Genomic DNA, 24,286 nt, shown 5'->3' with positions numbered 1-24,286 from the left:
TTATATCCCGCCCTCCCCAGCCGAAGCTGGGCTCAGGGCGGCTAACAACAATCAAAATAATCCAACAATTCTAAAAACATTTCATTATAAAAATTAATTAAAATCAAATAGATGGCAACCAATAAGCAAAATTCTGTGCAGGTTGCCAGAGGAGGGGGGTCAGGCTGCACCCTGAAACAGCTCTGTCTTGCAGGCCCTGCGGAAAGATGTCGAGTCCTGCAGGGCTCTTGTCTCTTGTGACAGAGCGTTCCACCAGATTGGAGCCGCGGCCGAAAAGGCCCTGGCTCTAGTTGAGGCCAGCCTAACCTCTCTGTGGCCTGGGATCTTCAAGATGTTTTTATTTGCAGACCGTAAGTTCCTCTGTGGGACATACCAGGAGAGGCGGTCCCGTAGGTACGAGGGTCCTAGGCCGTATAGGGCTTTAAAGGTTAAAACCAGCACCTTAAACCTGATCCTGTACTCCACCGGGAGCCAGTGCAGCTGGTATAGTACCGGATGAATGTGATCTCGCAGCGAAGACCCCATAAGGAGTCTCGCCGCGGCATTCTGCACCCGCTGGAGTTTCTGGGTCAGTCTCAAGGGTAGCCCCTCGTAGAGCGAGTTACAATAATCCAGTCTGGAGGTGACCGTCGCGTGGATCACAGTGGCTAGGTCAGGGCGAGAGAGGTAAGGAGCCAACTGCTTAGCCTGGCGGAGATGCAAAAATGCCACCTTTGTTATAGCTGCAATCTGCGCCTCCATGGAGAGGGAGGTATCAAAGATTACACCCAAACTCTTAACGGACGGTGCTGGCACTAATTGCACCCCCACAAGAGATGGGAGTTGCCCCCTCAATCCCATATCGTCCCGTCCCAGCCACAGGACCTCTGTCTTCGAAGGATTTAACTTCAACCGGCTCCCACGTAACCATCCAGCCACAGCTTCCAAGCATCTGATCAGTGTGTCTGGGGCCGAGTCAGGGTGGCCATCCATCAACAGATAGAGTTGGGTGTCATCAGCATACTGATGGCAGCCCAGCCCAAAACTCCGGACAAGCTGGGCAAGGGGGCGCATAAAGATGTTAAAAAGCATCGGGGAGAGAATCGCACCCTGAGAGGCTGTCCCTTCCTTGAATATTCAGCCGGTGAGGGTTGAAAGGATTGCGGTCGAAATGGGACCAGGGTGGGGAGAGAGAGAGAAGAAATGGGATCAGCATGGTCTGGAGAACTCCAAGGTCTGCAGATGTACAAACATCATTTAGGGGGGAAAATATTTAGGCAACCTTCCCCCAAAAACACACACAAACGAAGAGCAACAGTGTGCTGAGTCTCTGGAGAAAGGGACAGAAAACCGGGAAGAGGAACTGAACGGAATGGGGTATTTTGCAAGAGGGACACAGCTGGCTGGCTGGAACCCTGAACAGGAGCACTCCATACCGCAATGTCTTGTAAAAATCAGATGGCACATATTTTTCGGGGGGGGGGGTCCATGGTAGGAAAGGTGAGATTAACTCTGTGGTCATTTCCAACACTACTGGTTGTATCCAATGTTAGTTCAGAGTAGACTCATTAATAGACATGAATAGTCCAAGTCCATTAATTTCACTAGGTCTACTCTGAGAGTAATTTAGTTGACTCCAAGCTTCTGATTCCCTCTTATTACTTTGTGTAACATGGAGAAGAAGAAGCTCCTGCTGTGTTATGTACTGCCTGGCTTCAGATCAGCTGTCTCTCTCTCTCTCTTTTTACGATTAAAGTAATTTATTCAGTAGAATGCACATTTGTCCCCTTCTTTGAATCCATCACTACTGAATAATTTTTTGGACGCTGAAACAGTGATTGGGGAGGGAGAGCAAAGTGGGTTGGTGACTTCACACTGCCTGGCCAATCAGCGCTGTGCAGAACCCCGGTATATGGTTCCCTCCTGCTTGATTTGGGAGAAAAGATTGTGCAGCTGACCAAACTGTGGCGATCAAGTTTCCTCTGCATAAAATTATGCACATTGACCCATGGCCTCAGGAAGCCAGTGGGTCAGCAAAATAGGGGTCAGCAAAGCCCTGGGCTGCTTGACAGATTAGAGAACTGGGCCAAAACAAACAAGATGAATTTTAACAGGGAGAAATGTAAAGTATTGCACTTGGGCAAAAAAAATGAGAGGCACAAATACAAGATGGGTGACACCTGGCTTGAGAGCAGTACATGTGAAAAGGATCTAGGAGTCTTGGTTGACCACAAACTTGACATGAGCCAACAGTGTGACGCGGCAGCTAAAAAAGCCAATGCAATTCTGGGCTGCATCAATAGGAGTATAGCATCTAGATCAAGGGAAGTAATAGTGCCACTGTATTCTGCTCTGGTCAGACCTCACCTGGAGTACTGTGTCCAGTTCTGGGCACCACAGTTCAAGAAGGACACTGACAAACTGGAACGTGTCCAGAGGAGGGCAACCAAAATGGTCAAAGGCCTGGAAACGATGCCTTATGAGGAACGGCTAAGGGAGCTGGGCATGTTTAGCCTGGAGAAGAGGAGGTTAAGGGGTGATATGATAGCCATGTTCAAATATATAAAAGGATGTCACATAGAGGAGGGAGAAAGGTTGTTTTCTGCTGCTCCAGAGAAGCGGACACGGAGCAATGGATCCAAACTACAAGAAAGAAGATTCCACCTAAACATTAGGAAGAACTTCCTGACAGTAAGAGCTGTTTGACAGTGGAATTTGCTGCCAAGGAGTGTGGTGGAGTCTTCTTCTTTGGAGGTCTTTAAGCAGAGGCTTGACAACCATATGTCAGGAGTGCTCTGATGGTGTTTCCTGCTTGGCAGGGGGTTGGACTCGATGGCCCTTGTGGTCTCTTCCAACTCTATGATTCTATGATTCTATGCTATTGGCCCCGTGGTGATTGCTATGTGGTCTCTGCTCTTTCTACTTTTGATCGAAAGATCTGACGGAGTGAGAATGACAAGTCCAAGGCAGAATCAAACCTGCTTGTATTCTTTCCAGCTCTTTTGGAAGCTGACACTGCCATTGACTCTGTACTGGATCACCGTCCAGCCACCTCCGTCCGTCTCCATATCGCAATAAGTCTGCAAAGGAAGAAAGCAGAGGATGCTCAGATGGAAGGAACAAGAGGCAGAAACACAGCTGAGCCTACGGATATCGGAAGAATCTGATCTTTGCAGATGCCATAAGGACCTTTTTAAAAAAAATAAAAAATAAACAACGCTGGAAACTGTTGTGGAACTGTGGAGTACTGAACCTGGTTTGGAATGAACAATTTTCTTGTGCATACTGCAGGTGGTGCTGTGGGTTAAACCACAGAGCCATGGACTTGCCGATCAGAAGGTCGGCAGTTCGAATCCCCGCGACGGGGTGAGTTCCTGTTGCTCGGTCCCTGCTCCTGCGCTGCCCATCAGTGTAGACAATACTGAACTATATAGGCCAATGGTCTATATAGAACTTGTAAGGAAATTTCCTGTGTTCCAGAGCTCCTTCCAGGTCCTGCCAATTCCCACCTTGAACCTATGAATGTTCCCCAGCCCAAAGCAAAATCTAGCCACCAGAACCAAGCACAGAAAGGCAATCCATTTGAATAAAATCTCCCTGCCCCTCTTTTGCTTAGCTGCCAATGTTTCTCAAACTTGGGTCTCCAGCTTCTTTTGGACTACAACTCCCATCATCCCTAGCTAGCTGGAGCAGCGGTCAAGGATGATGGGATCTGTAGTCCAACAACAGCCGGAGACCCAAGTTTTGGAAACATTGGGCCTATGCAGAACTCGTTTCCGGACCAGGGCGTTTTCCAGACAGTCTTAGAGAGGGTCTGTTATGTACTGAAGTTCTCACCCTGGGCCAGCAGGGGGATACTGTAGATAGTTTTCACTCAGGTCCACATATGCAAATAAGGCATTGAAAGTGACATGCAGTGATTGGATAGTTACAGAAAGTGGTTACTGTTGCCTTGTAGTGGAGTTCTATATAAGAAGGGTGGCTGAACCCTTCAGTTCAGTTCTGGCCTGTGAATAAACAAGAGCTGTTTGAAGAATCGCTGTTTCATCTGATATGTTCACCCACAACTTAACAGGGTCAGATTCCTTTAGAAGCACCGACGGTAGGAGAACCAAGGTGCTTTTTTTTAGCTGTACAAATTGAGCAATGATCCTTCTCCCTGCCTCCATTCATAGGCTCTTGTGGTTTCACTGACCTTCTTGGGTTCAGTCAGATTGTTGATATGGAGGGTGTAAACCCCACTGAGATTAACTCCAGATTGGCGGATTTCTGCGCAGTCCTGGAACAGCCGGTCTTCTTTCTTTGGAGGAACTAGCAAGAGAAAATCAAATGCTAAAGAGCTGTCCTCTCCAAATTAAATAAGCATTTTGGGGCATGGATACAGCAACAGTGAGCTCCCAGTCTCAAACAAATTTCCCTATTTAAAATGTGAATAAAATTCCTATTTAAAATTTGCTTGGGGAAAACTGCGATTATGTTTACTAACTCCTGCCTTGTTCTTTCTTCATCAATCCAAGCTAAAGATGCAGTAAGACCAGAGTGGGGAATCTGTGAGTCTCCAGATGCAGCCAGCATGACCAATGGTTAGGGATGACGGGAGTTGTAGTTCAACAGCACCTGGAGGATCCTCATCCTTCCAGTAATATTTTGGGCAGATCCACACCATGCATTTAACAAGCACCTAATGCATATTTAAAGCGCACAACTTCCCCCAAGGAGTTCTGTGAACCGTAGCTTATTAAGGGTGCTGTGAAGTGTTGCACTGTGCAGGGAAACTATAGTTCCCAGAATCCTTTGGGGGAAAGCCAGGTGCATTGGATATTGTGGATGTTGTGGATCTGACCTGAGTTTATTGCAGGTGGGGATGGGAAGACATGGTGTAAAAGCACTGAGATCGAAAAGTTGCTACAATATTATTAATAATAATAATAATAATAATAATAATAATAATAATAATTTATTTATACCCTGCCCATCTGGCTGAGCTTCCCCAGCCACTCTGGGCGGCTTCTTACAAAATATTGCTTTAATATATAGAAAGCAATGTAGAATTTTAAGTTTTTCAAAAGCATCCCCCACGATGGAACACTTCCACTCTTTGCTGTAAGTTGCGCCAAATTGGCCTCGTGCGCTGTTCTCCTGCACATCTGAACTTTCAAATGACACAGAGCATCGCTGGAGGCTTCCTCTCACCCCCTCTTCCCATTGGCTCGGCTGCTCTGATGTAAAGGAATGTTCACAAATCAAGCAGTCCAGAGGGGAAAGTCCTGATGATGGAACATTGGCAAAAAGGTGCAACTCTGCTAAGGAATGGAAAGTTCATTTTGGAAGGGGAGACTAGGAAGGAGGAACAGGGAGAGAGGCTGTCGGCAGGTGGGACCTGTGTAAGCAGCCAGGAGAGTTCAGAAAAAGGCATAAGAAGACTGCGAACTGTTGAGCTATCTCCGTCTGCGGTGGACCTCTGGCTAGCATGCATATCATGCGGAGCTCTCAAGCAGCAGAGGCTTGGAAGCTGCCTCATTTGAGATAAAGCGTGATTTATTCCGGTGGCTCTGAGCTCACCTTTGCCTTGGGAGACCAGCTGGACCAAATTCTGAACCGACTCCAAAAGCTGCAGCTGCTGTTGTTGGAGCAGGCTGGTGTTGCCGCTGGCGGCGTGGAGAGACTTCTCCAAGACCTCGATGGTGTCGCTCTGGCGGGTCACCAGCTGCTGCAGCTCCTCCTTCTCCGTCCGGATCCCTTCCAGTTCCATCAGGTGCTTTGTCTCCATCTGCAGGACTCGGGTCTCCAAAATACTGTCAAGGGAGGAAGGAGAGGGAATTAGGGCAACAGAACTGCAGGGCGGATGGCTGGCGGATTTGCGAAGAGCTGGCAAGAGACACTTTTCAGAAGGTGGTCAGCTTAAAAAGCGGGCACCTGCCTTGAGGGCCACACAGTCACATCCACAGAGTTCATCCATGGGATTCACCAGGATGTGGGTCTTGTTTTAGGTATAAAGATAGTTGGAAATTTAGTTTGGTTTCCTCACCCCAACCAAGCAGGCAAAAATGTACAGGATTAGAAGTAAAAAATGCTGGAAATGTTTAGATAAGGATGGCGATTTTTACCACATGTGGTGGCTGTGTAAAAAAACAAAGACATTTGGGACAGTATATAAAGGTAAAGGGACCCCTGACCATTAGGTCCAGTCGTGGCCGACTCTGGGGTTGCAGCGCTCATCTTGCTTTCTTGGCCAAGGGAACCGGCATACAGCTTCCGGGTCATGTGGCCAGCATGACTAAGCCACTTCTGGCAAACCAGAGCAGCGCACTGAAATGTCGTTTGCCTTCCCGCCGGAGTGGTACCTATTGATCTACTTGCATTTTTACGTGCTTTCGAACTGCTAGGTTGGCAGGAGCAGGGACTGAGCAACGGGAGCTCACCCCGTCGCGGGGATTCGAACCGCCGACCTTCTGATCAGCAAGCCCTAGGCTCTGTAGTTTAACCCACAGCGCCACCCGCATCTCTTAACCCGAGGTACCACTGTATAAACAACGACAACTGGGAAACACTGGCCTGTGAACGCTCCAGTTGGAGAACAGCCTTTACCAAAGCTGTCATGCACTTTGAAGATGCTTGAAGTCAGGACAAAAGGGAGAAATGTGCTAAGAGGAAGGCACGCTTGGCAAACCTTCACCATGATCAACTCCCGCCCGGAAAGCAATGTCCCCACTGGGGAAGGACATGTGGATCCAGAATTGGCCTCCATAGTCACTTATGGACTCACTGTTAAGACCGTGTTAATGGAAGACAATCTTACTCAGCTACGAGGGATCACCAAAGAAGAAGACACAATCAACATGCAGACAGTTAAATGCTGATTGGGCATGTGGAGTTGGAAGGGTGCCAAGGGTCATCTAGTCCAACCCCCTGCAGACAGCCATCTAGACAGAAGACCACCCAACCTCTGCTTAAAAACTTCCAATGAAGCAGAGCCCACCACCTTCTGAAGGAGTCCGTTCCACTGTTGAACGCCTCTTACTGCCAGAAAGTTATTATCGATGTTTAGTTCAAATCTCCTATCTTGTAACTCGCTCCCTCAGGGGGCAATGATGGTCATCAACTTGGATGGCTTAAAAAAAAGGATTAGGCAAAGACACTTCCACCATTCAGAGGAGGTGGACTTGAGGGTTCACGGACCCACCACGCGTGATTGGGGGGGATTCCCAGCCGCGTCACCTCCTGGCCAGCTAATCGGCTGGCTCTGGGGGCGTGGCCTGCCCTATTTAAACCAGGACGCACCCGGGGATCTCCCTCTTTGCTGCCTGCCAGCTGTTCCTGTTTTTCCCACCCTATAAGGTTTTCGTTCCTTGACCTTGCTATGGACCTCAGTTGGTCGCCCTTGAGGGGCCTGATAGGAATTTTTCCACTTGGCAAATTGGCACCAGCCACTTGGTTTTCGCCTACCTCATTGCAAATCGTCACAACCTTCTTGGTATTGGCGGTACGGCATTGGTATTGCTCTGTAGATGGAAGAGGGGAGGTAGCGCCCTCACCTGCCCCGCATATGGAAGGGTAGTCCGATAAAGGATTCCGGGGGGCGTGGCCCTGTCCAAAGCCTAGGGAGGTGAGGGCCCAATGCATGCCCCCTAGCGGTGGCCCTGGGGGAGTTCCTGGTTGATGTGCATCAGCAGGACTCCCCCTACCAGTGGTTAACCTTTACCGGACTTCAAGTCGTGGGCTGAAGTCGGATATAGTCGATTAGGACCAATGCCTAAGCCAATACAGCTCATCACCTGTAACCAATAAAGTTGTGGCCTTATCTAGCTCATTAACCTTAATAATTGTGTCATGTGTCATTATTTCCACTGGAGGGGGCCACGCAAATCCATGACTATCGTTGGCTACTTGCCATGCTGACTTTGTTCTGCCTCCACAGTTGGAGGAATAAATGCTTCTAAATCTCAGTTGGTGGAAACTGCAGGAGGAGAGAGAGCCAGTGTGGTGTAGTGGTTAAGAGCGCTAGTCTCGTAATCTGGGGAACCGGGTTCGCTTCCCAGCTCCTCCACATGCAGCTGCTGGGTGACCTTGGGCCAGTCACACTTCTTTGAAGTCTCTCAGCCCCACTCACCTCACAGAGTGTTTGTTGTGGGGGAGGAAGGGAAAGGAGAATGTTAGCCGCTTTGAGACTCCTTAAAGGGAGTGAAAGGCGGGATATCAAATCCAAACTCTTCTTCTTCTTGTGCTCAGTCCCTGCTTGCAGATTTCCTACGAACATCTCAGTGTCTCCTGTGAGAACAGAATGCTGGACTAGATGGGCCTTTGGCTTGACCCAGCATCTAGCAGGGCTCTTTGTATGTTCTCATGCATACTGTTCTCAGAGACCGTTCCTGAAGGAGAGAGTGCGTGCATGTGTTCTGGTGCAACGAAGGCCGGAACAAGCAACTTCTACGACTCTGTTACTGCCTCTGCTGCCGCTGTCATCACCATGCACTTCATCAGTTTATTTTTGCAGCCATCAGGGATTTCATTTTTTTAAAAAAGACAACATCTCTCGTGACGCTTCTGCGCTATATTGGTGCTGCACGATTGGCTTCTCTCCCCGCTGTCCCCATCACTTTTCTTTGACCAGGCGAGATGGCCATAAATTGGCTTTTCATAACAGTTTGGCACAGCAAACGCGTCTTGGGAACAATCCAAAAAGCGCTGCGGTTGCAAGAGAAATCATCCCCCAAAACTTTGGGAAGCCAGCTGGCTGGGATGCAACGATCTCTGATCTCAGCACAGTTTGGATCCTTCGCAAGAATGGAGGGGAACTGCAGCAGTTAATATTTAAACCTTAGAATAGCTTTGGAAGTGGATATAGGCTGTAGGGTTAGAAGTAAAAGGTAAGGTAAAGGTAAAGGTACCCCTGCCCGTACGGGCCAGTCTTGACAGACTCTGGGGTTGTGCGCCCATCTCACTTAAGAGGCCAGGGGCCAGCGCTGTCCGGAGACACTTCCGGGTCACGTGGCCAGCGTGACATCGCTGCTCTGGCGAGCCAGAGCCGCACACGGAAACGCCGTTTACCTTCCCGCTGGTAAGCGGTCCCTATTTATCTACTTGCACCCGGAGGTGCTTTCGAACTGCTAGGTTGGCAGGCGCTGGGACCGAGCAGCGGGAGCGCACCCCGCCACAGGGACCTTTCGATCGGCAAGTCCTAGGCGCTGAGGCTTTAACCCACAGCGCCACCTGCGTCCCCGAAGTAAAAGGTAGTGTACTTTAAAATAGTATTATTTGAAAGTGAGAAATTTTGAAGTTATTTTAAGTGTGTGGGGGGAAGATGGTTAGAAACTATGATATATGTAAACTGCTAAAGATGAAGTAAAATGAAAATCAGATAGGTGGGACTTGGGGAAGCCCACTTAACAATGTTTAGTAAAATAAGGATAAGACAAGAATTTGTTCGTATTGTTTGTTTTTTTGTTTGTGTTCTAAAATGAATTTTTTTTTTTTGAAAAAAATAAAATAAATAATTTTGATTTCTAAATGCTCTTTGCACTGGTCTTATGAGAGTTGAGTAGCAGGGTGCTGCTAACTGCAAGCGAATCTTCATCCTCCAAAGATTTGAAGGTGGTGCCCAATTGTTTATTTACTTATTTCATAGAAGATTTTCATTTTTCTCTCCCGCAAGGGACCAAAACGTTTTAAACTGATTCATCTAGCTCAGCAGCTCCCCACCAACCCCCTTTTCATTGCCCATAACCTCTTGAAAATTGCTGGTGGTCTCAGATGGATCACTTAGTGATTTTTCCGCCTGCTGTAGCAATTGTAATTCCATAGAAATTCATATCGTAACGCAGTAAAATACAACGGAAGAAGCAATTAAAAAATAGAATTAAAAAAGCGAGAGGAATATTTAAAGCGATGGATGTCCTGTTTCCCATCTTCAACCATGAATCCAGAGACATGTCATGGACCACCTGGATAAAGCTCATGGATGTATCTGATGCATCAACTAAATGTTGCGACCACATAGGCAGGAGGGACTTCAGTTGTGGGCTGGCAGGCAGACTATGGTAAGGTTACCAGATTTTTTTCAATGAATCCAGGGACACTAGGAATGATAGGGGACTGATTTCTAAATCCGGGGACTGTCCCTGGGAAACGGGCACGTCTGGTAACCTTAGACTATGGCTTCTACTTAACTACACTCTACTCAGGGTAAAAGGTAAAGGGACCCCTGACCATTAGGTCCAGTCGTGGCCAACTCTGGGGTTGCGGCGCTCATATCGCTTTATTGGCTGAGGTAGCCGGCATACAGCTTCCGGGTCATGTGGCCAGCATGACTAAGCCGCTTCTGGCGAACCAGAGCAGTGCACGGAAACACCGTTTACCTTCCCGCAAGAGAGGTACCTATTTATCTACTTGCACTTTGAGGTGCTTTCAAACTGCTAGTTGGGCAGGAGCAGGAACCAAGCAATGGGAGCTCACCCCCGTCGCGGGGATTCGAACCACCGACCTTCTGATCAGCAAGTCCTAGGCTCTGTGGTTTAACCCACAGCACCACCGGCGACAGGGTAGACCCACTGAAATTAATGGACTGACCTTAGTCATGCCCATTATTTCTACAGGATGAATGCTGGATACAGCTCTGCATCTTGCCCCACTTGCACACCCTCCAGCCCCAGTCAATGGAACTCGCTTTATCCTTTGCTCCTTATCTTCTGGGAACCAAGCAGCAAAATCCACAGGAACGTATATTGGTCCTCGGCCAACAAATCCATTAGTGACCTAATGGAACGAGGTGCTCCTTTGGACAACACTGCTGGAATTAGGAAGAAATCAAGAGGTCCTCACATCTCAACAGAGCCATGGACAGTGATGGCTGGGAAGAGAAACTCAGTCGTTGGGAAGCTGAGATCTGCAGTCCAGGAGAGCAAGACTGAGATAAGGAAGAGAGCCAATTGCAGTTGAGGATAGATTTATTTCAAAGCCTCCTGAGTACATTTCTGGACAGGGAATCAACCGAGAATCAAAGCCCAAGCCCTGCTGGGTTCTTGGCTCATAGGATTAGCAAACTGGAGATTCCTTTTACCCGAGAGAATGTGTTTGTAGCAACTAATGAAAGAGAGAATGATTTGCTTTAATAAATAATAATAAATTTTTATCTATACCCTGCCCTTGCCGGTTCAGAAAACCGGGCTCAGGGCAGCTAACAACAAATTTAAAACACTTAATTGATGCAACAAAAAACAGCATAAAATGCAGTATAAAACGTGAATAACGATAAATTCAGAATTCAAAAATCAATTTAGGGGGGAAATCTATCCAATAAACATTTGATGATCACCAAGGCTAGCTGGCTCAATTAGTCCTATTTTGGCCAGTGAGGAGACCAGGGGAGAATTAGCTGTGGGATCCCAGAGCGGGGAATCTTCATAAAAAGAGGAGGGGGAGGGAAGGAAGGGGAATAAAAGATCAGGCTAAGTTCAAGTTGAAAGCCAGGCGGAATAGCTCTGTCTTACAGGCCCTGCAGAAGGAAGTGAAATCCTGCAGGGCCCTGGTCTCCTGGGACAGAGCATTCTAGCAGGTTGGAGCCACCACTGAGAAGGCCCTGGCCCTGGTGGAGGATAGTCTGGCTTCCTTAGGGCCCGCAACCTCTAAACTATGATTATTCATGGACCTTAAGGTCCTCTGTGGGGCAAACCAGGAGAGGCAGTCCCGTAAATACAGTGATTCCCAAACTTTTTTGGGCGTTGCTCACTTGGTTCCATAAACTCATCCCCAGTGCCCCCTCTACCTTAGCCTATAAAAAGTATTATACAAAATAGTGGTCCAACCCACAAAGGAAGATAATAGCAGTAACAGTAACAATAAATTACACATTTATTCAAAATCCAGTTTACAGCTATAGGTTCCCAGATAAACTCACTTATAGGCACAGGCGTGTGACATTGATGTGCACACACACACACACACACACACACACACACACAGAGAGAGAGAGAGAGAGAGAGAGAGAGAGAGAATATTGTAGTTTAAAAGAACACACAGCAAAGAATATTGCATGAAAATATTTTTATGCATCCATTATTTATATATAGCTACTTAGCAAGCACCTACCACAGTTGCATGGTAACTAATTTATAAGAAAACCAGTAGTTGTTACCAATACTTGGCTATATTGTGACTCATGACAACTCAGAAGCAGGACTACAAATAAACAGAGAATCATAGAATCGTAGCGTTGCAGAGGACCCCGAGGTCATCTAGTCCAACCTCCCCTGCAGTGCAGGAATGACAACGTGACCAGATAACAATGTGGCCAAAGGAAATATCTTTGAAAGCAACGGGAGCAAGAGGTAGGTGTTTTTCTCTAGGCTATAGCCTGGTCAACTGTAAATACAGTAGGTGATTGATGCACATAAATCATGGGTAGGCAAACTTAAGGCATGGGGGCCGGATCCGGCCCAATCGCCTACTCAGTCTGGTCTGCGGATGGTCCAAGAATCAGCATGTTTTTACATGAGTAGAATGTGTGCTTTTATTTAAAATGCATCTCTGGGTTATTTGTGGGGCATAGGAATTTGTTCATCCCCCCCCCCCCAAAAAAAATAGTCCGGCCCCCTCACAAGGTCTAAGGGACAGTGGACCGGCCCCCTGCTGAAGAAGTTTGCTGACCCTTCCGATGAAAGAAGAATGGCAGAGGAAATTAATGGATCATGCAGAACTGGACAAAATGACAGGAAGGATTCGAAACCTGTGGGACCAGAGATTTACAGAAGATTGGAAGAAGCATATGAACTATTTGAAGAGCAATTGTAACCAGCAAATTATGCTAGTAGGACTACAAGAAGTTTTGTAAGGAGAAATATATGAAGTGTTACAAAGTAGGAAAAGATAGAGATATTGGTTATGAGTTTGAAACGTAATAGGGGAAGATAAGAAATGCACACTAAGAGATTAGAATGGAAGATTTTCAGACAGAACTAATGGAAGTAAAAAAATTGAATAAGATGTCAAAGTATGTTTAATTATAGTTGAAAATGGTATGTTAAAAAACTAATATATATAAAGAAAAAGTTTGCTGACCCTTGACATAAAGAGACCCACCTCCAGCAGCAGCCCTGAGCCCCTGAATATATTCTCTGTCTTGGAAAGAGGCAGCTCTGCAGGAATCCAGGTGTTCCTACACCTACCTGTTTCGGTTCTGCAGCTTGTGGATCTCGTTCGTCTGCATCAGCAGCTGCTTCTCCAGCTTATTGGTGGACAGAGAGTTCTCCAGTAGCTGGATCTCAATGCGGGAGGTCTGGTTGAGTACCTGCACAAGGTAGAGAAGAAAACCTGAAGCTGGAATGAAGTATAGTGGTCTATAAATATATTTTATAAACGAATAATGCACTCTACCCTCACAACTACAGGATTGCAGATTTGGAAGGGACACCAGGGTATCATCCAGGCTGACCTCTGAAAGCTCATAACAATTCCATATTTCTTCTCTTCTTCAACCCTCTTTCCCCATTAGAAAACCTCCACCAACCCACCTGAGCCTCCACATCGGTCAGTTTCCTGGTCTGCTCGGCTGTTTGGTTCAAGAGGTTCGTCCCAATCTCCAGCATCGTGGCCGTCTGGTTCTGCACTACATTCTGCTGGATCTGCACCATTTCCGACTTCATATTCATCTGGATGTAGCTCTCCAGCTAAAGGGGAAGGAGTCAAAATGTTAAGGGCAAACTCCTCAAGACCTTTCCTCCCCCTCTGTCTTGCCTTCCTCTTGCCCATTCGATAAAAGGCCCCTTTGCTCCCCCCTCCCCATTTCTTCCTTTGGAACAAATAATTGAGAAACTCATTTGGATGAAATAATTGTGCCGTTTGTCTCTAGAGAGGCACCTTGGGTTCTCTTGGCTCCACAATGGTGCCAAATCTGGAGCAGCTCTTGAGAAATATAACCCAGGGCAATTTGACCAAGATGATGCTCAGGGATGCTTTTTGTGGTCAGGCAAAATCCTGAGCTATCTAGAGGTCACGACATGTTGTCAGCAAACCTGGAACGCTGCCTCCATGAGAGAGTGGGGGTGGAATCTGCTTTTGGAAAAATTAATCTCTCTGAGAAATGTTGGCTAAGAAAAGCGCTGGATGTTTATGGTGTCCCTGAAATCCCTCTCCCATTTCTCTTGCAAAAATCCTGCTTCCATCCAACATACAGGTTTCAATGCTGGAGCTGGATAGCTTCTCTGAGAAAATAGGGGCTCTTTCAAAGATGAATTGGCAGAGAATCTGCAGGGAAGAAAGGCATTTGCTCTCCCTGAATTCTCCTCTCTAAAAAGGAGATCCTAGATACTAACAGTGAACTTGTCGTCTGAGTGTGAATCATCATATACGGCCTCGGCACAGTATACCTGAAGGAGCGTCTCCACCCCCATCGTTCTCCCCGGACACTGAGGTCCAGCTCTGAGGGCCTTCTGGCGGTTCTGGCGGTTCCCTCCTTGCGATAAGTGAGGTTACAGGGAACCAGGCAGAGGGCCTTCTTGGTGGTGGCACCTGCCCTGTGGAACAGCCTCCCATCAAATGTCAAGGAAATAAGCAACTATCTGACGTTTAGAAGACATTTGAGGGCAGCCCTGTTTAGGGAAGTCTTTAATGTTTGATCTTTTACTGTGTTTTTAATATCCTGTTGAAAGCCGCCCACAGTGGTTGGGGAAACCCAGCCAGATGGGCGGGGTATTATTATTATTATTATTATTATTATTATTATTATTATAGCCCAAACAGCATCACTTGACCTGAAGGAGCGTCTCCACCCCCATCGTTCTGCCCGGACATTGAGGACCAGTGCTGAGGCCTTCTAGCAGTTCCCTTGCTGCGAGAAGCCAAGTTACAGGGAACCAGGCAGAGGGCCTTCTCGGTGGTGGCACCCACCCTGTGGAACTCCCTCCCACCAGATGTCAGAGAAAAACAACCACCAGACTTTTAGAAGACATCTGAAGGCAGCCCTGTTTAGGGAAGCTTTTAATGTTTAATAGGTTATTGTATTTTAATATTCTGTTGGAAGCCACCCAGAGTGGCTGGAGAAACCCAGCCAGATGGTTGGGGTATAAATAATAAATTATTATCATTATTATTATTATTGAGGCGAGGAACTCAGAAAAACTTCCCAAGGAAGACTGAGCATGCTCAGTGAGCACGGAATATCGAGTGTCTATTTCGGGTGGGGCAGGGAATGTAATGGAGTATTTGGGAAACGGTCATGGCTCTCCAGCACCCTGAACAGGAGCACTCCACACGGGATTCCCTGTAGCAACTGTGCATTTGTTGTGCGGCACACACAATCTTTGCCCCCAAGGCCCTGATATATTAGATGAAAAGAAGGCAAAAAGCACTGGCCCCCGGCCCCCGGCCCCCGCTCCCTCTCCTGCTTCTCCTCTTCCCCCTTCTCCAACTGGCCAGCAGCTGGGAAAGGTCTGTGTGCATCTCTCCCTTGGGATCCGCCAACACCATTCCGCATGGCTTGGGGCAGGGTAAGAATAAACATGTCATTTCCTCTAAAGCACTTCCTATTCCAAGCCTTTTGCTGATAGAGCTTCAGGGGAGAGCCAGGCTTAATCAGATAATTGCTGTGATCAATCGGCTATAGTTTCAACTGCATTGTTTAAAAGGCTTGCTAACTGAGCAAATCACCCGCTTGATGGACTACTCGCAGTTGCTGGCCTGGAGTCCAGGAATATGGAATCCCAGCCACATCAATTCCAGGATAAAGTATGCAGCACAAATAACAGCTCTGATGGTGCAGTTGGCTGTTGTTGTTTAGTCGTTTAGTCGTGTCCGACTCTTCATGACCCCATGGACCAGAGCACGCCAGGCACTACTCAGTTCCACTGCCTCTAGCAGTTTGGTCAAACTCATGCTGGTAGCTTTGAGAACAAGGTCCCACCATCTCGTCCTCTGTCGTCCCCTTCTCCTTGTGCCCTCCATCTTTCCCAACATCAGGGTCTTTTCCAGGGAGTCTTCTCTTCTCATGAGGTGGTCAAAGTCTTGGAGCCTCAGCTTCACGATCTGCCCTTCCAGTGAGCATTCAGGGCTGATTTCCTTCAGAATGGAGAGGTTTGATCTTCTTGCAGTCCATGGGACTCTCAAGAGTCTCCTCCAGCACCATAATTCAAAAGCATCAATTCTTCGGCAATCAGCTTTCTTTATGGTCCAGCTCTCACTTCATGCATCACTGCCTTGCTGTGGCGAAGGGGCTTGAATAACTCAGAGAAGCTATGAACTATGCCGAGCAGGGCACCCAAGATGAACAGGTCATAGTGGAGTGTTTGTTTTTTTAAAAAATAATATTTATTACCTTTTCCAACAATTTAAACACTACAAAAAATAAAAACAATACAATACAATACAAAAAAAGAACACTACATTACACTAACAAAAAAAAACATTAAACTAACAAAACAAAACAAACACAGTTTAAAAACACATCAAATAATTTCAATATCTTATCTTTCATTCACTTATTTCCGCGACCTCCTCACACCTCCCTTTTTGTATTCCACTTCTATTAATTTTTCCAGCAATTCCTTTCCATCTTCCTCTATTTTTAATCCTATAATTATCTTAACACATTCTAACCTTATTTTCCCTTTAATACTCTATTAATCTATTTATCCTTAATTCCTTATAACATTTCTACTAAAGCCATATAACTTCATTCCAACATTTTCCTAACATTCATTAATTTTACAGTATTTCCGTAAATAGTCTTTAAACTTTTTCCAGTCTTCTTCCACTGACTCTTCTCCCTGGTCTCGGATTCTGCCAGTCATTTCCGCCAATTCCATGCCATTCTTCCCAGGTGGGTAAATCTTGTGTCTTCCAATATTTTGTGATGAGTATTCTTGCTGCTGTTGTTGCATACATAAACAATGTTTGACCAAACGTAATCCACCCGGAGGAGGAACTGGCAAGCCACTCCAGTATCCCTGCCAAGAAAACTCCATGGACAAAGACAACAGGCAGTTAGCTAAGCACTGTATTTCTATACAGGTCTGTGGCGATCACACAGGGTCCCCGGATGATTAATGGTCTATTGATCCCTGTGCCACCACTGTGCTCGCTTCCCCACTGCCACCAACCCGTTACTCTCAGGTAAAACACTGAGTCCAGACAGTTGTTAAAAGTGAACCAAAAAACAAGTTTATTTTACAAACATTAACAAGTCTATGGTTTCTCGGATAATATCCCTGTCAGTATCTTAACTTTAGTTTCTTTACCAGCCTATACCTTCCTAATACCTTCTGACTGATTATCTCAACTGTTTGACTGACTCCTCCTAGAAAATTCTCTCACTCTCTCACACCAGACTAGCCCAACCCACAGACTCATCTTCTCTGTCTCTTCGAACTCCAGACTGTCTTCTCAACCACCCTAACTCTAACTCCCCCCAAAAAACCTCTGTGCTTAAACCTTATACACAGTTAACTCTGCCCCTTCCCCTTGGGTTCCCATTGGTTAGTCATTTAACAATTAGTCATCACTTTGCCAACAAAGGTCCGTATAGTTAAAACTTCCCAGTAGTGAGGTATGGAAGTGAGAGCTGGACCATGAAGAAGGCTGATCGCCAAAGAATTGATGCTTTTGAATTCTGGTGCTGGAGGAGACTCTTGAGAGTCCCATGGACTGCAAGAAGATCAAACCTCTCCATTCTGAAGGAAATCAGCCCTGAATGCTCACTGGAAGGACAGATCCTGAAACTGAGGCTCCAATACTTTGGCCACCTCATGAGAAGAGAAGACTCCCTGGAAAAGACCCTGGTGTTGGGAAAGATGGAGGGCACAAGGAGAAGGGGACGACAGAGGATGAGATGGTGGGACAGTGTTCTCGAAGCAACCAGCATGAGTTTGACCAAACTGCGGGAGGCAGTGGAAGACAGGAGGGCCTGGCGTGCTCAGGTCCAGGCGGTCACGAAGAGGCAGACACGACTAAACGACTAAACAACAACAACAAAACACTTTCCTTATGAACCCAGTATGATGTCGCACACCTAGGAGGGCAAACGCCACAAGGTCCAATTCCTGTCATCAGTGCTTTTTGCTAGGGGTACGCAGGGGTACACATACCCCCTAAACATTTTGTGAAACTTTGTACTTTTGTCCATTTGCTTTTTCCCGATTTGAACTATAAAATGGTGATTTTCTCGAGTCAAAATGAGAATACCCCAAACATTTGTTTTTTAGAAAAAAAACACTGAGGTAAACTATGGAACTCCCTGCCACAGGAGGCAGTGATGGGTTTAAAAGAGGATTAGACAAATTCAGGGAGGAAAAGGTTGTTGATGGCTTCCACCCACGATAACTAAACACTTCTGTATGCCAGTTGCTGGAAACCACATGAAGCAAGAGAGCTCTTGGGTTGAATCCTGGCCTGCAGCATTTCCTTAAGGCATCTGGTTGGCCGCTGCTTGAACAGGATGCCGGAGGGCAAATTTTGAAGAAGGGCTGTGTTTCAGTTCCCATTTTGTTTCAGAAAGTGAGGTTTGCCTTGAAACGTGACATCTAAAAGCTGCCAGCGACGTCCCTCTAAGCATCTGGGTCTGATCTGGCTGAGGGCAAAGAAGATGCAGCGGCAAAGAGGGGCATCCGCGAGTTGTCACTGAGAAAAACGGAAAGACGCCTCAAGCTTAGGACGCAGATGAAAGTCAGATGTCCCTTCCTCTTTCTCAAGCCACCAGGGAGATGAGTTTCCCAAAACTGGCCTATTTTTAGGAGAGGTTGTTGTGAATCAAATGTTTGGTTAATTTGATACATCCCAGGTGCCCCCTGTTTTTGGAAGGGCTTGTGGGAGACAGGGAAATGGGGACTTCAGAATACATGCTGTTGAGGCCCCTGAAGCAAGAACGTAGCAGAAAGAGATTCCTACTGCGGATTGACCAGGCCTTGAACTAGGAGTCTCTGGGTGTGAAGCATCACTTCTCCTGCATCAAAAGATGCCTATAATGGTCTCAGGCAGGCAAGCAAGCCCTGATAAGAAGTAATGACTCTCTGACAGTTTTATGTTCATTTATTTCAAACATCCAGAGCACGGCTTCTCGCCTGCTCGCATTGGCCAGTCTGAATCTCTACCCCTTTCACAGCAGGAAGGATGCCAAATTCCCGCCCTTCCCCTCTTGCCCTTCCGTTGTCCTCTGACCTTATCCAGTCTCCTAAAACGGGGACTGAGAAGCTGGCCTTCCTACCTACCTACTTCCACTTGACACACTCTCAGTCCTCTGCTTATCTGCTGGTTGCCTAGCAATGCTCTAGCTGCCTCCCAACTCTCCCGCTCCTTGAGAGCTAACAGTGTCATCTTTGGGAAGGGGGGGGGGGTCGAATCACCCCTTCTTGGCTTTTTCTCTCACTTAGTTCAGTTTCTGAGTCTGACTCTTGCGCTCAGATGAGCCATGTTCCCGACAATGCCAAGACATATGCAGATGGCTTTCAAAGGACTAGGTCCGATCCATGAAGGGCAGGTCAAACCAAGCCCCATAATAAACCCCAGCACCCAGTCTACCCTCTTCCCCTCCTTCGGCAACACACAGAGTTGTTAAGGCAGCAGAGAGCATTATTGGCTGCCCACTTTCCACCTTAGAGCAGATTTATGCCACAAGGTGCCATAGGAAGGCACTGGACATAGTAAAAGATCCATCGCATCCTGGTCACTGTCTCTTCGAGCTCCTGTCGTCGGGACGGAGATACAGGACGATGAAGACAAGAACGAGCCGTCTCAAGAACAGCTTCTTCTCCAGAGCGATCTCGGCCCTGAATGGGAAACCTGGACTTTGAAAGTCATCTAATCTTCCTTGCTGTATTATATTGCATTGTTTTAATTAGTGGGTTTTTTTTATAGTTGTTCTGATTTTGTGTGGAGTGCCCTACCTGGGTGGATGGAGCAGCCAAGTAAATTTCATTGTCCCTGAGAGGGGGCAATGACAATAAAGATATTATTATTATTATTATTATTATTATTATTATTATTATTATTATTATTATTATACTTCTGGACACAGTGACTTTGTTAGACACAAATCTTCTGACAGCTAATTCCCCAGCTTAAGGACATAAGAAGAGCCTGAGGCAGGGAGTACCATCGGTCCATAATAGCTGTCTGTCCTGAACATATGCCCTTCCCTGGTTGACCTGGAATATCCCAGTAGAGAAGAGGAGAGTCAGTCTGAGCTATGGGTAGCCCTCGCAGGAGCTGTTGAACCAGGAGACAGGTCAGTGGATAGAACGGATAAGGCAGGACCAAAGGTAAAGCAGAGCCAGGGGAGAAAGCAGAATAAAGGAAAAGCTTTGTGCCAGAGCAAGGTTCAGCTGGAGAAGGAAGCCCCTCCCTGTCTAGAAAGCACCATTGGTCAACCTGAATGGGCAGAGCGAGCTCATTTTCTCTAAAAATGTTAACTCCTGCAATTCAGCCTCCCACCACAAGAGGCAGTCACACAAAGATGCCAGCAGTGCCAATAGTTTTCCATTCTCTATCATTCACCATGGTGATTTAATAGGCTGGATTGCAGGAAGCAGACATCTGGATTCAGCCTCAGATGTTGCCTCTTAACGCCACAATAAACTCCCTTGCAGCCACTTCCCTTGTGCAATGATGTGCACAGATGTTCTGCTGCGGATTGTTGAAAGCTGAGGGCTTAGCAATAGCTTGGGGGTGGACTCCTCAAAAGGTGTTTGGAATGACGGAGAGAAATATTTCAAGCCATCAAATGTGTGGTGTCACCTGCATCATCTGCGTGGCACATTAGGAGTCGTTTGTCGAGCAGAGGGTAGTATCTGGAGAGGACATGTCAGCATGAAGCCCCACGGCTTCTGGAGACTTTCCCTTAGTGTCACATCGTTAATACTCCAATTTTGCCCGGCAAAAGTTTTGTTTATGAAAATGAACAAATTTGAGTACAGGAAACACAAGCAGAGGCTGGGGGAGGGGTGGTCACGGGTCGAGGCTGGGAGGAACACATTACCCAAAACAACATGCCCACCAACTGCAACTTGGCTTCTCATTTTCTTGTGGAAAGGGGCATGTCTAATGTTGGTTAAATGGAGCAAAAAATGGAGCAAGTAGAGGCAGCTGGCTTGAATTAATCAGGACTGAGTGTGAACTGCTTCTTGTTTGTCGCAAATATTTTCCAGAACGTTTGCTTGGTGTAAGAGCATAAGAAGGACCAGGCCAGTGGTCCATCAAGCCCAGCCTCCTGTCCTCACACTGGCAAACCAGATGTGGGGTTCTCTCCTGGTCAGGGAAGGAAATCTGTTACAGGAAGTTAACGTTATGCCAAGTGTGCTGGGCCCGGGGGTAACCCATGCAATGTGGTCCAGGACTGGTTCAGAATCTGAAGGTTCTGCTAGGAGTCAGTCCAACAGGGCCAAGGCAGGATACGAGGCAGGAAACCAGGCAAGGACAGGTACAGGATCTCAGGCAGGATCGAGCATGCAGCAATGTTGCTCCCGCAACCTGGGGCGGGGTCTGACAGCCTTTTATCTTTGTCAGGGTAACAGCTGGTCCTGATCCCCCGGCGACTCACCTCCCTGTTTTGCAAGGAGACATTCAACCAAGGAGAATTCCCTTGGAACTACAGAGCCAATCAGAACATGTGCTTCTTCAGTGAGGATCATGTCACTTTGTTTGGATGCTAACCAACACCTCCACACAGCTCCCTCTCAGCTAGTTGGCTTTCAAATCAAGATGATTAACCCTTAAGTTGCATGATCCTTGACTTCCAACAAATAGCTGATTTGCTCTTGCAAGCAGATTGCCATCAGATGTACACGGAAAAGAAAGCCGTGTCTGGATCTACACGCCGTTGTCACATGCAGAGCACAATGATTCAGAAGTGAGAGCCTTGCGCCGTGTTTTAGAACGGGGAACACGGTGTGCAATTAAGCCAACTGTAGATAATAAGAGGGATAAAATGTGTAATGACAGCTTGGATTGCTTTACAGGAAAGTGACCCAAATAAGTGAGGCCAGCATGAGGAAAGACAGAAATAGAGGGTCAGAAGTGAGTGTTTTGTTTGTTTTTTGTCCTTTTAATACATACCCCAGAAGGAACTCTGAGTTCCTTTTCTTGACAAACTAGCTAACTGGATTAGTCTGCTCAAGTCAAGTTTCATTCCAGTGCAACTCAACAGACTGCCCCGATGAATACAAAGAAACAGCCCATAAAGGGGACTAAGCTGTAGAAGTCTGCAGAAATTGTATTAATTTGATAGTTGGGTGTTGCTGTGATGCTGTCCTCACATCTCTGTACTTAGGGATGTAAGGAAACCATGATTTCCATCGTGTCATCCATTCATAAAAACATAAGATGAACCTGCTCTCACAGTGGCCAGCCAGAGGCCTGTGGGTAACATGCAAGGAGGATTCAAACACGAGAGCAATGCTCTCCCATCCTGTGGTTTCCAGCAACTTGCATTCATTGCTGCCTCTGACTGTGGTGGCAGAGCAGAGCCATTGCTGCTGTTGTTTAGTCATTTAGTCGTGTCCTACTCTTTGTGACCCCATGGACCAGGGCACGCCAGGCCCTCCTATCTTCCACTGCCTCCCACAGTTTGGTCAGACTCACGTTTGTGGCTTCAAGAACACTGTCCAACCATCTCGTCCTCCGTCGTCCTCTTCTCCTTGTGCCCTCCATCTTTCCCAACATCAGGGTCTTTTCCAGAGAGTCTTCTCTTCTCATGAGGTGGCTAAAGTCTTGGAGCCTCAGCTTCAGGATCTGTCCTTCCAGTGAGCACTCAGGGCTGATTTCCTTCAGAATGGAGAGGTTTGATCTTCTTGCAGTCCATGGGACTCTCAAGAGTCTCCTCCAGCACCAGAATTCAAAAGCATCAATTCTTCGGCCATCAACCTTCTTTATGGTCCAGCTCTCACTTCCATACATCACTACTGGGAAAACCATGGCTTTAACTATACGGACCTTTGTTGGCAAGGTGATGTCTCTGCTGCTAGTAGCCATCAATGGTTAGTCATCTTCTCCATGAATTTGTCTCATCCACATTGGTGGCCCTCCCTGCCTCTTGTGGCAAGGGGTTCCATGGCTGAAGATTGCTCTCTGTGAAGACGTATTTCGTCTGTCCTGAGTCTTCCAATTCAGCCAATCTAAACCAAATGACAACATTTCTAAGTCTTTTTAGGGTCTTCAGAATCTGAAATCTCAAGACCGGGGAGGTTTTCTGAGAGCAAATGACCACCGGCCAAAATTGCTGGCCATGCACGACAAGGCCTGCTCCAGCTCACACGGAAACTTTGCTCCTGCTGAACCCAGTGGGATATGATGTTTTCCCTGGGGGCAGGAGGAAGTTTCATTGAGAAATCCAAGGCTTTTTCCAAGATCCGCAGGATTAACACAGGAAATGGGGAAAGAGGAAGCATCCATAAATGAAAATCTGATCTTCCTCTGTGTGTGTGTGTTATAAAAAGGCCCAGAAGATTTAAAAAAAATGGTGGGAAATTATGAACCATATTTGTGTTTTACATGGGAGTTACATTCTGGGGGGATTGTACGTAAAGGCAAAATTGCATATACTGTAGTCAGAATGACCCTGGAACCGCAACCCCATAACCATCCCTACCTTTTCAGAGATGGAGCTCCAAGTGGACCAATCCTGTTTTAAAGCCACACAGGTTGGTAGCCGCCTTCCTCCAGTGGCAGGAAGTTCCACATAAAGGGCATATGACGCGTAAATGTGCTGCTTTATTTCCTCTGTCTTAAATCTCCCCACATTCAGCTTAAGCCTCTTCCGCCCTGCAGAGGGGGTGGGATTGCGGGCGTCACGGCCCAGCCCCCGCGCGATTGGGGGAATCCCCGGCCGCGTCACCCCCCTGGCCAGCCAATTGGCTGGCTTTGGGGGCATGGCCTGCCCGATTTAAACGCAAGCGCGGCCGGGGATCTCCCTCTTTGCCGCCTGCCAGCTGTTCCTGTTTTTCTCGCCCTATAAGGTTTTCATTCCTTGACCTTGCTATGGACCTCAGTTGGTCACCGTTGAGGGGCCTGGTAGGAATTCTTCCACTTGGCAAATTGGCACCAGCCACTTGGTTTTTGCCTACCTCGTAGCAAATCATCACAACTTTCTTGGTATTGGCGGTTAGGCATTGGTATTGCTCTGTAGATAGAAGAGGGGAGGTAGCGCCATCACCTGCCCCGCATATGGAAGGGTAGTCCGATAAAGGATTCTGGGGGGCGTGGCCCTGTCCGAAGCCTAAGGAGGTGAGGGCCTAAGGCACGCCCCCAATTGGTGACCCCGGGAGAGTTCCTAGTTGATGTGCTTCAGCAGGACTCCCCCTACCGGTGGTTAACCCTTCCTGGACTTCAAGCG

The 24,286-nt window shown here is 47.2% G+C and overlaps 1 protein-coding gene across 2 annotated transcripts in view; it reads right to left on the bottom strand.

Moving 5' to 3' along the window:
- The window catches only part of ANGPT4 (angiopoietin 4), a 130,808-nt gene that overhangs the window by 90,305 nt on the left and 16,217 nt on the right, over window positions 1–24,286 (bottom strand). For both annotated transcript variants that reach the window (XR_013839640.1, XM_079979518.1), the window contains exons 2-6: window positions 13,485–13,640; window positions 13,140–13,261; window positions 5,542–5,774; window positions 4,175–4,290; window positions 2,958–3,059 (exon numbers count right to left, since the gene is read on the bottom strand). Coding sequence is in view for 1 of the 2 variants with exons in the window: in XM_079979518.1 (XP_079835644.1) it covers window positions 2,958–3,059; window positions 4,175–4,290; window positions 5,542–5,774; window positions 13,140–13,261; window positions 13,485–13,640 (729 nt within the window). In the remaining variant the exon portion in view is untranslated. The remainder of the gene's footprint in view (window positions 1–2,957; window positions 3,060–4,174; window positions 4,291–5,541; window positions 5,775–13,139; window positions 13,262–13,484; window positions 13,641–24,286) is intronic.

Source organism: Podarcis cretensis (assembly GCF_951804945.1).
Source record: "Podarcis cretensis genome assembly, chromosome: 6".
Lineage (NCBI taxonomy): Eukaryota > Metazoa > Chordata > Lepidosauria > Squamata > Lacertidae > Podarcis > Podarcis cretensis.
This window is presented reverse-complemented; position numbering and strand designations above follow the sequence as displayed.